The sequence below is a fragment of the Drosophila suzukii genome, chromosome X, assembly GCF_043229965.1.
Source record: "Drosophila suzukii chromosome X, CBGP_Dsuzu_IsoJpt1.0, whole genome shotgun sequence".
Classification (NCBI taxonomy): Eukaryota; Metazoa; Arthropoda; class Insecta; order Diptera; family Drosophilidae; genus Drosophila; species Drosophila suzukii.
In genome coordinates, this window is record NC_092084.1 from 18,715,015 (window position 1) to 18,729,472 (window position 14,458).

General features: G+C 38.3%; 1 protein-coding gene across 50 annotated transcripts in view; it reads left to right on the plus strand.

The window, feature by feature from the left end:
• Nucleotides 1–989: 989 nt before the first annotated feature.
• para (sodium voltage-gated channel paralytic) overlaps nucleotides 990–14,458 on the plus strand; it is a 68,836-nt gene continuing 55,367 nt past the window's right edge. For 28 of the 50 annotated variants that reach the window (XM_036821217.3, XM_065867680.2, XM_065867679.2 and 25 more), the window contains exons 1-6: nucleotides 991–1,637; nucleotides 4,276–4,364; nucleotides 5,327–5,517; nucleotides 8,378–8,410; nucleotides 13,346–13,501; nucleotides 13,604–13,809. In XM_036821217.3, coding sequence (XP_036677112.2) covers nucleotides 5,368–5,517; nucleotides 8,378–8,410; nucleotides 13,346–13,501; nucleotides 13,604–13,809 — 545 coding nt within the window. In that variant the 5' untranslated portion in view covers nucleotides 991–1,637; nucleotides 4,276–4,364; nucleotides 5,327–5,367. Of the gene's footprint in view, nucleotides 1,638–4,275; nucleotides 4,365–5,326; nucleotides 5,518–8,377; nucleotides 8,411–13,345; nucleotides 13,502–13,603; nucleotides 13,810–14,458 lie in introns of all 50 variants that reach the window. The other 22 variants (XM_065867681.2, XM_065867669.2, XM_065867665.2 and 19 more) reach the window with 4 other exon arrangements.

Genomic DNA, 14,458 nt, shown 5'->3' on the forward strand with positions numbered 1-14,458 from the left:
ATAAGCGGCGAAATGGGGTGGCAAAGTAGCACAACAAAACCTGTGTTGACAACGACTTTCGGGTGCTTTTGGGGTGGTAATATATGCTAAATGGTATTTGGGCGAAAGGACCTCACACACACACACACACACATGCAAAGCTTGCGGCAAATTCGACTGAAAGGAAGTTGCGGCAAAGCAGCCAGCTGCATTCTTCTTCTTCGCCCGAAAACGGAGTTACCCAGAGAGTCCTGGCTCTCAGTGGAAATCGCTCGAACTGCTCGGTGTTCTGTGCTCGGTGCTCGGCGCTCGGTGTTCTGTGCTCGCTGCTCGAGGTTTTCTTTCCCCGTGTCCTTTTGTATCCTTTGTGTCCTGCTCTGCGTTTCACGTGCGCGCGTACATTGCATAAACATAAACAAAACGCTAATCGCAGCCCAGTGCCACATCCCTTTTTTTTTACCGTGTAACATCCAGTGAGAGATACTATTATCCTGCCAAACTTAGTGTGCTTATTTTTTTCGAGTGTCCCAGTGCAAGACAACCAAGTGTGTGATAGAAAAACCTAATAAGAAATATAAACAATCGATAAAGCTCTGGAAAAGCAGTATAAATAGCAAGAATAATATCACATATAATAAAAAAGACTACAGAAAATTGGAAATATTTGAACAATAATTAAAAAAAAATATAAAACCATATTCAAGACTTATAAATACTATTAAAAATAAATTTTTTTGTCCTTCCGATATTTGTTGTACACCCTTTTTTTTAGCTGGGCTTTCCTTAGCTTTCCCAAAATTTTAATTCGAGTTTCAACAACTTGTTCGCTTTTCCGCAGGCGACGCTGGCAAAATTGAAACGAAAACCGCAACAGAAACCACAAATAATAATAGTAATATTAACCATAATACGGCAAACACAATTATGATAATAGCCAGCAGTTAAGGCGAAAGGCAAACACACACATCCAAACACCACAAACCAAAAATAGTACATAATAGCAATACACAATTAATACAAATAATAATAATAATAATAATAATAATAATAATAATAATAATAAACCGAAACAGCTCTGGGAACAAAACGCAGCGTTTGATGAAAATTTTTGGCAAACACGTCGCGTCGTCTTGGTTGTTGTTAACCACATCCTGCTAACGCCAAAAGTCCGAAACTAAAATTCCAACAAATACCCAATAATAATACAGATCAAACAACAAACAAAAGAAACAAACAAAAAAAAAAGCAAGCAAAAATAACACAAAAAAAAAACAAACCAAAAATATAAAAAAAAACAAATTCATCTTCTACTTGTTCTACCGCTTCAACTTTATTCGTCTTCGTCTCCGTAATAAATATATATATAAAATATACATATATATACATGCATATGTGTGTGAGTGCGTCGCGTGTGTGTTGGTGCCTGTAAATGTGTGAGCCACAACAACAACAACTACAGCAACCAGAGCCAGAGCAACAACCACAGCAACAACAACAGTAGTTAACAACAGCAACAACTCTTAGCAGCAGCAACAACAACAATACAAGCAAGCACCTCCACAACAAAGCTAAAACAACAACCACAATAGCAACCACAACAACAACATCAGCGGAAAGAGCGAGCAGCCAAGCACAACATCGATTGACATCGATTAACGGTAAGTTGTTAATCGAAGCAGTTCAAATAATCGATCTATTTGGGGATCTTTTGCCTCCAGTGTAATTAAGCTTTTCAGAAGATCATACCATTATCAAGATTCTACACATTACTAATCATGTTTTAATATTTTTTAATAAAATATTGTTGATCCTTTATATTTCATATTTCCCGTATTATCTTCTATTTCTTAAAAATTGTGTACTAAAATCAAAAAATATTTTGAAAAACTCTCATATTTTTGTTTTCAAAATCCAACGATCTTAAGATTTTTCAAAATCCTTAGTCAATCAATTTACAGGAATTCCTCCAGGCACCTCCCTTCCAAAAAATTTATGCACAAAATGTTTTTTTTCGAACAAAATTGAACTAATTAACAAGATTTTAATAAGGAATACAGAGAACTATTACCCATAACTTTATATTCTTATTAGCCTCTGAGAATGGACTTAGAGCTATGTATATATTCGGAATATAAAACATAACCATGATTCAGATAAAGATTATTGGAATAGCTTTTAATTTTCATTTAATACATTTTAACAGATAGTACATTTTTATATTGTTTTTTTTTCTGAAATAAAAAGTGGGATCCTATAAAAAATTGTCTAAGATGGATATAAGATATCTAAAAAGTCAAAATTTATGTTCTGAAAAGTCGGACTGTATTAATTAAATTTATTTTATAGATTGTAATGTCTCATTGACTTTTTTGGGATAGTTTTATAATATTACACACAAAAAGGTGCTTAAAGCCGCTAATTTCCATTAAAATAATAACCCTTAATTATGGTATCATAGATAAACTTTTATAAGGGAACCACCATTAGTCATAAAGTAACGAGTAATGGGAGGCTTGAAGCTATAAAATTGATTTTACCAATAAATTAGAGCTGCGAAAGTTACAAGTTGAAACCAAAACACCGAATACTCTTGGCATATATTTAATTCCGAGGAATTCCAGAGAGCCAAGGACTTGAATGCTCATCTAGAATGTTTTCTCATAGCTGGTTATTTAATGTAGCCTACCTAAGAGGGCAAACTTTGAGATGGAAATCAATTGGGTCTTATGAGCAGTTCAGCATTTCAATCTATAAAGATATGCAAGTGTGAACTGGGCGACTTGATGAACTTGGCTTGATTATGTCATGCCTTCTTGGTGAAAATCCCAGTTAACCAGGCCCGACCTCAAAGACTATCAATGGGGTATCTGCGCCCCTTTTTGCCGCCCACCGGCACGCCCCTTGCTTTTGGGCTACAACCTTTTGCTGGCTTTTGGAGGGCAAACTTTCAGCTGCCACAAAAAAAAAAAGAGCGAAAAGGGGGAGTGACAGAGGGGGAGTGACAGGGGGGTTTTTGACGAGGTCTAACGGAATTCCTTTGCTCACGCACACACCTAAAAACACGTTCGTTAAGAGAAGGAAACCCAAAAATGTATTGTTGTAGTCCGCGTTTGTTGGCGGCAACAAAGCGAGAGCGCATCCTCTCTCGGCGCAGGTGAGAGAGAGTCCTTTCCCCGTCCTGGCCTCCTCTCTCTCTGGCCTCTCTCTCGAACTCTCCAGCTAGCCCCATTTTGCTCTCCCATGCAAAATTCATTGACTAACAACATGCAAACTTCGTTCAGTTTTTCGCTGTTTGTTTTAGTCTTTTTTTGTACATTTTTTTGGCCCCTCGAATTCTTGTTCAGTTCAACAATTAAAAGGGCTAGGAAAATTTGTCATATTTGATATAATCGATTTTTGGTTTTGACTGCAAAGGAAAATGTTTTGCTTTGGTGTTGATTTCGTTTTTTTTTTATTTGGGTTGCTCATGTGTTTGGCATGTCATTTGCATATTGACACAAATTCCGGTTGGGTTTTTTTTCGGTTTTTTTTTGCGTGGTTTTTGCATGACTCATCGCCAGCGATTGGCCAAAAATTAATTCGGCAAACAACATTTTGCGAGTGTCATGAATGAAACAGACACACATAAATATATGCTCATATTGGCACACCAGTTTGTGTGTTTGCGTGGACGCTCTTCTATGCTTCATGTGTGCGTGTGTGTGTGAGTGTGGCGAAATATCGAACTGACCTACTTTTATGCTCGATACACACACACACAAACACAGGCAGATTGGCAAATGGAAAAAGAGTGCTTTGACCTTAGCGGAGGCTGCTTATATAAGCCCAATATCCGATACAATCCGTAATCGAAACTAGTTTTGATTGTTCTGAAGAATTTTAGTGATAGAAACGGAATGTTTCATTGAAAATATATTTATTTAGTTTTAATAGATATAAAGATCTTATCATCGTAGAAACATTTTATTATTTCAGCTCAACTAACAATATTTCAAATATCCCCCCTCCCTACTTCCAAAATTTGCCTAATTTCAAAATCCTACCCAAGCCCCCTTATTAAATAAACACACGTGTACCCATGTTTGTTTTCCTTTTATTGATTGACCATTGTTTGTGTTTTGTGCATTTTACTTTTGATTGCATTTCATTTAATGCGAATTGCCGCCTGCGGTAATCCAATTAGCCAGCTGTTGAGGTTTCGATTTCGGATCGGCACCATGGGATCAATGTGCTGGCTTTTCCCATAACCAACTTGGCCCACAACTAATGGTTAAAACATTTTCGATTTACTTGCAGCATCGTGCTAAGCGGCGGGCGCTAATCGAACATGGCGCCTCGGATATAGTTGTAGCTTTAATGTAGCAGGCGACATCCATGTGCCTCATGTAAGTACACACACCCCCATATATTATATTATTATACCCATTAGGTCGTAGGTCACAAATAATTATGTCCAATCCTTTTGCGCCCCCCTTTTGGTTCGGCGAAAAGGTAATTGAGTCAACAACTGTGTGCAATCCAGTTTGAGTTGTTCGAATAAAATGTAAATGTAATTTATTCAGCTTGCGCTTAAAAGAATTCAATTATAAATCGATTTTCGGAAAGGTCAGTTGCACAAGTTGCAACAAGTTTGAGCCTAACACTTCTTGTCACATGTAAAATTAACTCAAACTCAATTATTCGTTGTACAACAAATTTACATTTCTGTTTAACATGATAGAGAAAATCATTTTGTTCAAAGGGAAACTGAATCACTGCTAATTACAGCCGGTTAAAGGAATTGTCATTGAAGTAAATTTAAATTATAGTAATGCAAAGTAATTTACTAAACTGGTCTTATTTCAATAAATTAGTATCTAGTTCATAATAACGAATATGATAATAGATGTTGACTACAACTATCTATCATAATCGGAATGCAACAGAAATCTGCTTTAACCAAAATAGGTTTGAATACTTACTTTTAAATATACCTATATATGATATATCCGAACACTAATGATTTTTAGTTTTTAGTTGTCTAGCATCTTACTGTTAATTGACAGTAAGATTTGTAGCTATAGATTTTTTTAAGGGATTACGTTTTTTAACAACGAATGTATCATTCATATAACAGTCTTTTATAAAGACTTTAAATTCTGGAGGAACTTATCAGTCATTTTAAAAAGTTCCAAAGTTAATGTTCTTAAACTCAACTGGCAAACGAATATCAGAAAGATCTTAATACTCATACAGATGAAAGTATTATAGATAATGTTTGTAGAATGTATATAATAAATGTGTTTCTCTTTTTGGTTTTTGACGGATTGTATTGTAAAATCTTGTATCTTGTATCTCTTCTTTTCAGGCCTTGGAAATCTAAGGCTCTCATCGTTGGCCGCATAGACAATGACAGAAGATTCCGACTCGATATCTGAGGAAGAACGCAGTTTGTTCCGTCCCTTTACCCGCGAATCATTGGTGCAAATCGAACAACGCATTGCCGCTGAACATGAAAAGCAGAAGGAGCTGGAAAGAAAGAGAGCCGAGGGAGAGGTGGTAATTATTTCTAGCTGAATGTGAATAGCTTACTCCATTTTGTGTGCCTACTCTACTACTCTTTCTGTATCTGTATCTGTATCCGTATATGTATCTCTCTCTCTTCGTCTAAGTGAATTGACTTCCAATTGAGATCGAATGCCAAACGGTCGATGCTGATCGCTGATCGATTGACAATTATCGGTCGATCAGTGATCAGTGATCAGCGATAACCGATAACCAATCGCCGCTACTGTGCGCTTTTGTTCGTGCTTCAACTTAAGCCTGAACGTCTATTTTACATATATATAATATACTCGAATATGTTCTACTAACTAACCCCAAACATACATATCTACCCGAAAAGAAACCGCATATCAAGTTAACAACAAAACCATCCAACTCACAAGCAGTCATCCTCCGTATACATATACATATCTGTATATCGAATGCGTCTGTGTCTACAGTTCTCTTTATAACCATATCTTTCCCCCTCAGTTTTGTCATATCTAACCTCCTTCATCTCAGCCTCTGTAAATGCAGCAACCATCCACCATTTAAGCCTCAGTCTCATTTCATATCTCGGAATAACGCCATAAAATCCACTGTGCTTGACCCCTGCCATCCAATCCGAAAACCCGAAAAAAATAACCATGCAGATCCACAGCTCTAAACGCCTTTTCTCTGTCTGACCCCTAACTGGACCTCAACTGTTTACTGTCAACTGTATACTCTTTTCCGTAATCTCAGCCCAACAAACACCTCTATCATTTCACCTCTTTCAAAGTCTCAAATTCGTAAATGTTTTAATCGTAGCTAAGAACCCATTCCAACCGTACTCAAATTCCACAAAAGTACAGCATAAATCCACCGACTTTCGTTTCGATCTTCAGTTCGATTTGTTCTGTTTTATTTCCAACAAAATTCCAAAACGTAAAAGTGTCTAAAAGAATAGTTAAGTGATTTCTGATTTACCTTTTGTTGTGTGTACTCGTATTTTGTATTCAGCATAAGAACCCAAAAATTCCCCCAGCAATCCCCATATGCTCTTGTACGTACCGATATCGTAACGTATTACTATCGAATCTGTAAAATTTCTTTCCTGCCATAATCGTTGTATGTTCGTTCGTTTGTTGGTTTGTTTAATTGTTTATCTGTTTATCTATTTGAGAGTAAGAACTGTGTATTCCGTAACCCATTGGCTTCGTAATGTGTTCTAATGTGTATCCTAATCGATAACCTAATCAATTTTTGTATTATTGCGTAAACATATCATTTTCAATGCCAGCAACCCCAACAATTTAACATTATCATTGTCGTATCGTTATCGTATTGTATTAGTCCAAGGCTAAAAACTTTAAAATTTTATTTCTTGATTTCTGTTTGGATTTTTGATTTCTTTCGGTTTGATTTAACGAGTGGCTTGGGTATAAAAATCCCAGGCCAAGTCCACGTCCACGTCCATGTCCATGACCCACATGTCCTTCTAGTCTTAACATACTCTGCACACTCAGCAGACCTCCAGGTATCGTCCTGTAAATAAACGACTCGCTTGTGAATACGTGTATCAAATCTCCACAACTGTGTCCATTGCCGATCATTAGTGCCAGTAATCAGTTTCCAAATCAGACCATTACCAACCGAATCATCAAAGAGCTTGTATCCATCTTTTGCAGTAGTACCTGCTATAAAACAAAGGAACCAAAATTAACCGACTGCTTTGAGCAATTAAAAAAAAACAAACGCCCGAAAATGGAACCTATGAAAAACATAACTGCTTTAAAATACCATGATGGAACTATTAATGTTATAATAAAGAAAGAGCCATTGAGGAAAAATTAAAAGGCTACATGTAATAAAAATGCTAGAACCTATCGATAACCAATTTGAAGCTGACTGCTATAAAATTGAAACTAAAATCGAAGGATCATCTACCAGATCTTTAGATCTAAACCAAGAATCATTGGAAAATCAGGAAATGTTATGGTTTACATCTACTGTAAAGGAACCAAGTTTAAATTAGAGATTACTTAAATTCTTGGATCCGATTAAACTAAAAGCTCAATCAACCCAAACTGATCGTAGCTGTAAGCTGCTTGCTATGAAATCTTGTAAAAACCATCAAAGCGCATTGTCATTAGCCACCTACACATAGACAAGCAACGATTTAACCCATGCGCACCCCAATAAACCTTCAACTTTTATCCCTAAATCTTTAACTTCAAACCTAGCTCTGTCTCTGTCTTCGCCTCTGTCTCTGTCTCTCTTCCTCCTCTGACCTCACACACTGTAAAGACCATTTTCAACACCCAGTCACAGATACAGACACAACCGCACTAGATATAGAAATCAATCAGAATTCAGATATCAATGAATCATTATCCATGATTAATGCATTGCGAAGATGCGCAAAAGCAATTATTAGGGGTAGCCCATAACGATAGCGATACCGATATCGTGATCGATATCCCATATGTATAACCCCCCCCCTGACATAATGCTGAAAACTGCTCGCCTACATAACCACTTTCTACCGTTTGTTTTTTCTTTCGTGTACTCTTCTTCCGTTTCATTTACAACTTTCTCTCTACTTTTTGAACGCTCTCTCTCAACGAATCCTTTGCGCGCTGCTGTCTGGACCAAAAAAATGAATATAAATATGATTATAAATGAATATAAAAACCATCCATAATGAATGACAAATGCGAATTCGGCGCTTGCATAATGCAATCAAACAAAATTACGAAATACCAAATCAAAATCAAAATCAATACCAAATCGAACATGAACTTTTCTCTACTACTACGCTACTTTTTCTTGAACTTGATAATGCTCGTAATGAATGCCCTAAACCAAATACCAAATCCAAATCTTCTTTCAGCCGCAATATGGTCGCAAGAAAAAACAAAAAGAAGTAAGATTTTGCTCAGAAAACCAAAAAAAAAAAAAGAAACCACAATAAATAAGAATAAGAAAACCACCCCCACCACTTACCCCAAAAACACTACCCTTCGACCTTCGAGAACACACACCCCCCCCCCCCCCCCCCCACACACACACACACACACCCACACACCTTGAGAGAATCTCCATCTCAATCCGAATCGAAGGAAAAAAGTTTTATGATTTCACCTTTTTCGTGCCTTTTCAGTTGAGACTTTATTGCCACAAATCGTTTTCCTTTTAGCCGAACAATTTTGCGTTGCAATTTTCCGTTGTTGGTTACTCAGTTCCTCAGTTCCTCTCAGTTTCTTTGTGCAACTGCTGCAAGTTACCAATCAAGCCAGCCAATCCACGCCACTTAGCCCAGTTTGATCCAGACCCCCACACTGGTGTGCCCCCAGACTCAACATATGTAACGCCAATCTCGTACCCAGTATCTACTGTATATGTATATCTTTGTATCCGCTCCCTAAATGTAGCCCTCGTACGTAAGCTTGTATCTATGTATATCGTAAATTCGTACTATATCTTTGCCGTTCTATATCTTTCCCACCGCCCCGGGACGCTTAATGCAAAAAGAATAATACTAAAAAAAAGAATACTGAAAGCTCACCTTTAAAAAGCCAAAAAAAAATACTAATACAGCTGAAAATACGCTTCTAACTTTTTCGCTTTACTCAGTATTTGCTTTGGGTCCTTGCAGAGGGTTTTTACTGTACTGTTGGTCTGATTATTATGGATTATTTACAACTCTTATTTAATGTCTGGGATCTTGGATTGAAGCTTAAGTGATTTGAAATCACTTAAAATGTGTCTACGGATAATGATACCATTTATTTCCAATATCAAATAAAATATCATCTGAATTCTTACAAAACTGGGCCATCATGAAATATACCTATTATATATTTTTGTTTTTCTTTTAGTTATAATTTAAAACTAAGATTAAATATCTAACTTGTTTTTGTTGTCTGGGATCTTAGAATAATTCTCAGGTGATTTGAAATCATTTAAAAGGTGTCTTTAGTTAGATACCATATATTTCTAAACTTCTAATATCATACTCCTAATTCTAAATAAATTGGGCAATATATTAATTATAGATATATTTGTTAAAATTCTTTATTATTTATGGTATCCTTTTAAGGACCTTGCAAGGACCTAACTACCTTCGGCTGGCCGATGAAAAGACCAAATGTTTTTCTTATTCTTTATCCATTTATTGCTGTTAAATATACCGCTTCAGGTTATAAGTGTACCAGTATCCCTTTGTCATGTGCCGTTTGCCATTTGGCATTGCCATAGTTATTGACACTGCCCGGGGGCCTCAATTACTTATCAAGGTGGAGCCCCCGAAATGAGTGAGTGCCTGGCGGCTAAGAAGCTTAACGAAACGGCCCGAATGGTCTGGTGGCCCCCAGGCAGGAATCAAAGCCGCTAACACACACACCCACTACCACACACACATACACGGCACTGGGTCCTGACTTGGGTGCATCTGTGTGCGAGCCCGAGAAGTATTAATGGCAAATCAAGGGCTCCAAGTGTCCCTGTACCCAAAACCGAACCGAAACAGAGTACCCCCCCCCCAACTATGTGTCTACTATATATGTATCTGTTATGTTTTTGCCAGCTAATATTCGAGTAATTTGTGTGTGTTTCTGTGTACTATTTGTTGTTCTCAATGTGAGCAATATATATCTATATATATATATATACGATAATATATAAACTAGTCCCCACACACACTGAACTACCCTATCCAGATCCAGCTCCGAACCTTATGAACTTACGCTAGGTGTAGAGACCAAAATGTTAGGGCTAGGAACTCGTTTCTTTTGACCATACTATGCAGATGTCTGATGATTTCAATGGCGGTGAGCAATCCGCAAAGATTTCCCCAAGCGCAAATTTTTGCATTGCCCCGCACCCGACCAACCAAACAACCGACATATAAGAAATTCTCATAAATTCCGACCTATAGAATTACGATTACCATAAAAACCAATAAAGAACGAGAAAAAAAATGGGAGCGTAATGCGGGAAAGCGCAGGAGAAGTCGAGCAAACAAGCAGATGAGTCACCGAGTTTCCAGCGTACTGTAAGTTGTGGGAGGTGAATCGAGTAAGTGCCAGCCAAAGTATCTCAAAGTATCACATCCGAGGACAGCCACAGCTAGGGCCAGGCATCCCCCCTACATATTGCTGGGATCCCGAAACCCAAAACTCAAACGATCACACAACCCCTTGCTGAGCATGTGAAGCATCCACACTCGACCAATCCCACATCCCAGCAATATCTTGGGGCTTGGCCTCTATCGTTAGTTATTTCCTAGCGTTAGATGAACATCATTAAGAGGTTTATCAGCTTCGGTTCCGTTTCGGTTTGAACTATCATTTGTAGTTGGCTTCAGACAAAACAGTAGAATCTCCCGAACCCGAACCCCAGCCCTAGATCCAAAATGAAACGCCCGAAACCCATTCCAAAAACCATCTGCTATATATATATATGAAGTACTGGTGTGCCTGGGTATACGTGTACATAAGTGCGTGAAAGTGCGTGTGCTTAAGAGTGTGCATGTCGTTGTAGTTGACGTTGCATGGCGCATGAAAAACTTTCTCTCTTAGCTACTTTCTCCGCCTTTTCAACTCCCTAGCAAATATTCCCCTCTTTTCCCCACCTCTCTTATTGGAATCGCCACGTATGTATCTAAGCATACACCACCTAAAGCCTTAACTATCCTGTTTTTGTTATAGATCCTTTTTTATGTATCCCCTATATTCCTCCTATTCCTATATTTTCCTTTTCTCAAAACCTCCTAGCTAACTAACCCCAGGTTAGCCTATATAACTAATAAATATGACTACTTCCTTGATTTTATATTTTTTAACCCACTCAAACCTCCCTTTTCGGTTTACGACCTATACCTCTACTTCTGTATTCCATTTCTTTCCTTAACCACCCCCCAAGGTTAAATATTAACCTTAGCTCAACTCTCAGTAAAGCGGAATTGCTGAATTTAACTCTTTCCTTGCTTTCCTAACCCCTTTAGATTTTGCAACTTGCGTTTCCTGTATAGGTCTCCAATATAAATTTCCATTTCCGTCGTAAACTCCGTTAAATCTAACCATGCGGTTAGCTAACCCCAACCTAACCTCATTTCGTCATTGCGTCCGGCGAATGCGTCATAAATTTGTAATCAGTACGCGGACTGCGAAGGCGCAAGGACGACTTATGTCCGGTCGGAACCGGCTGCTATATCCAACTATCTGCCTCTCTTTCGCGCCACTTTGCGGCTTGCCTTTTATTAGTTTAAATATAGACTCCAGTTGGCTGTTTAAAGAGGCCCGCCACCCATCGAACCACCAACTCCGTGTCCGTGTCCGTGTCCGGGTTTTGTAGTCCTGGTGTCCTGGTGACTGGTGACTGGTGAGTGCCGCAATTGCGTCAAAGCCTCGGCTCCACCAAGCACACACATATATATACACCATTACATCCTGCACACATACTGGGACAATCTAATTGTCACGCCAAGCCAACTATTATGGAATTTTTCCTTTTTCCTTTAGTTTTCCTTTCTCTCGCTCTCCCTTTCTGGCCTTCTCCCCCATCCATGTACTCGTTCTCCCTGCTCGTGTACATATAGAGTGGGTCGTACCCATATAGTATAGCTTGCTATAGTATGGCAGAACTATATGTGGTATATGGATGGAGCGAGAGGGCGAATCGAACGATACGTTCCATAGAGTGACGTTAGAGTTCTTGTGCTTTTGGCTCTGGGCTCTTTAATTTTGCTTTTGGCATTGCACGTGTCCGCGTCCGTGGAAAGTAAAAACAGTACGTTTCAGTACCGACTAACCCCGAACGACTGAAATCGATAGGGAGGCGGATGGTATAGCATGGAAATGAGGAAGGTGTTGTATGGGATAGAAAACCAAGAACACAAAAAAAAAAAAAAATATTGTCATACAATATGCATGGCGGGGCAATTAAAACTTGCCCGAACATGCAAGAATAATGTTTGACTGGGCAATCAGAAAATTTTTGAAAAACACAAAATGTCGACGAGATGACATTGAATTCCCCTACCGGTTTTCCTGCTTGTGATTCTTTCCAGTTTTTCCAACCCTACCCTCCATACTTAGTATAGCCTAGTGTTTTGCGCACTCTAGCTAATCGTTTACCAACACTGGTTTTTGATTTCTATTTTGTAAGGGCATGCCACATATTTAAACACCCAAACACACACACATGGAAAAGGACTCCAACACTGGTTACCTCAGTTTCCTCTTCCGTTTCCATAAACATTTCCGTTTCCGTTTCGGTTCCACCTTATACATGAGTTTTGTTTCCGTTTCTTTGAACCTGACAAAAGAACAATGATGAATCAGAAAATAGATGAAGAAACCATTAAAATGATGAAGCGCCCAAAAAGGTCTTGAGCCAGATATTGGTCGTAACGACTTGGTGTTACTTTTGCATACCAACAGAATCGGCTGAGCCCCATAAGAACCCGACCCCAAGCTGCCTCCCGCCCCTTTTGCTTCGTCCATCACCCTGTATATATACTTACTATATTAAATGTATATCACACTATATATATAAATATATATACATATATAAACAATCGTCTGATATGATATGCAAAACTGAAACCATCACAAAATTCTTTAATCCGAATCGAAAGCGCTTGAAATTGATGTTGATTTGTGTGCCGCTCACTTACTTCTGACTTATGATTTTCGATTCTTTCAATTCCGTTTTTTGAGTTGGATTCCGGGCTCAAAGAGAGCCGCGTGATTGATAGTGATTGATGTCTTGATGCGAAGGTCCTTGCTAATCTATTGTCGCCCAAACCGTTCTGTTCTCTCCGCACAACGCACACACTATACCGCACTGCAAACAGATCCGATATGATGACGAGGACGAGGATGAAGGTCCACAACCGGATCCTACACTTGAACAGGGTGTGCCAATACCTGTTCGATTGCAGGGCAGCTTCCCGCCGGAATTGGCCTCCACTCCTCTCGAGGATATCGATCCCTACTACAGCAATGTACTGGTAAGTCCACTAAACGATCTTATAGGAATCTTTAGGGAGGGATTATAACTTAATGGATAACCCCAATATTGAAAACCCAAACCCAAATGATCTCTCTTGCAGACATTCGTAGTTGTAAGCAAAGGAAAAGATATTTTTCGCTTTTCTGCATCAAAAGCAATGTGGCTGCTCGATCCATTCAATCCGATACGTCGTGTGGCCATTTACATTCTAGTGCATCCATTATTTTCCCTATTCATCATCACCACAATTCTCGTCAACTGCATCCTGATGATAATGCCGACAACGCCCACGGTTGAGTCCACTGAGTAAGTGCGCACTATATGTATAGTCCCTATTTTACCATATACTCTATATGTAACCCCCGACTGAATACACTTGATTTGTTTCCTTTCCCTTAGCTAAATTTGATTTTCGAAACTTATTTCAGTTTATTTTGGTTTCCGTTTTCGGTTCGTCTTTGTTTATGGATATTTTACAACTAATGTTCTTATACTCTGTACTAGTCATATAAGTATATATACATCTATATACCTATGTGCTATATAATCGACATACCTAACTATATTTAAACCATATATTATACAATACTATATATGTAACTTTTTCGATATTTATGCAGATGTGTATTTAGGTCAAACTTGAATTTCTTTCCTCTATGATTTCAACAAAAGCCAAACGAAAAGAAATCGATAAACAGCAACAAACCAAAGTGCAATCGATATGTAAACACACCTGTACTATATCTCAATGAAAAAAAAACCCATTTAACAGTCTTATCAATCTGAATAACCACGCAGGCGAAGGTAAAGGTGTCGAGTAAAGTAAAGATCCTAGGTAGCTTAAACCATTTCCAGTAAGAGAACCTTGATATCATGATGCATTATAAATAGTAGCGGTACGACTTCTCGGTGATGGCCAGTCCATTGAGAACCGCGACCTGTTGCGAACATCCGC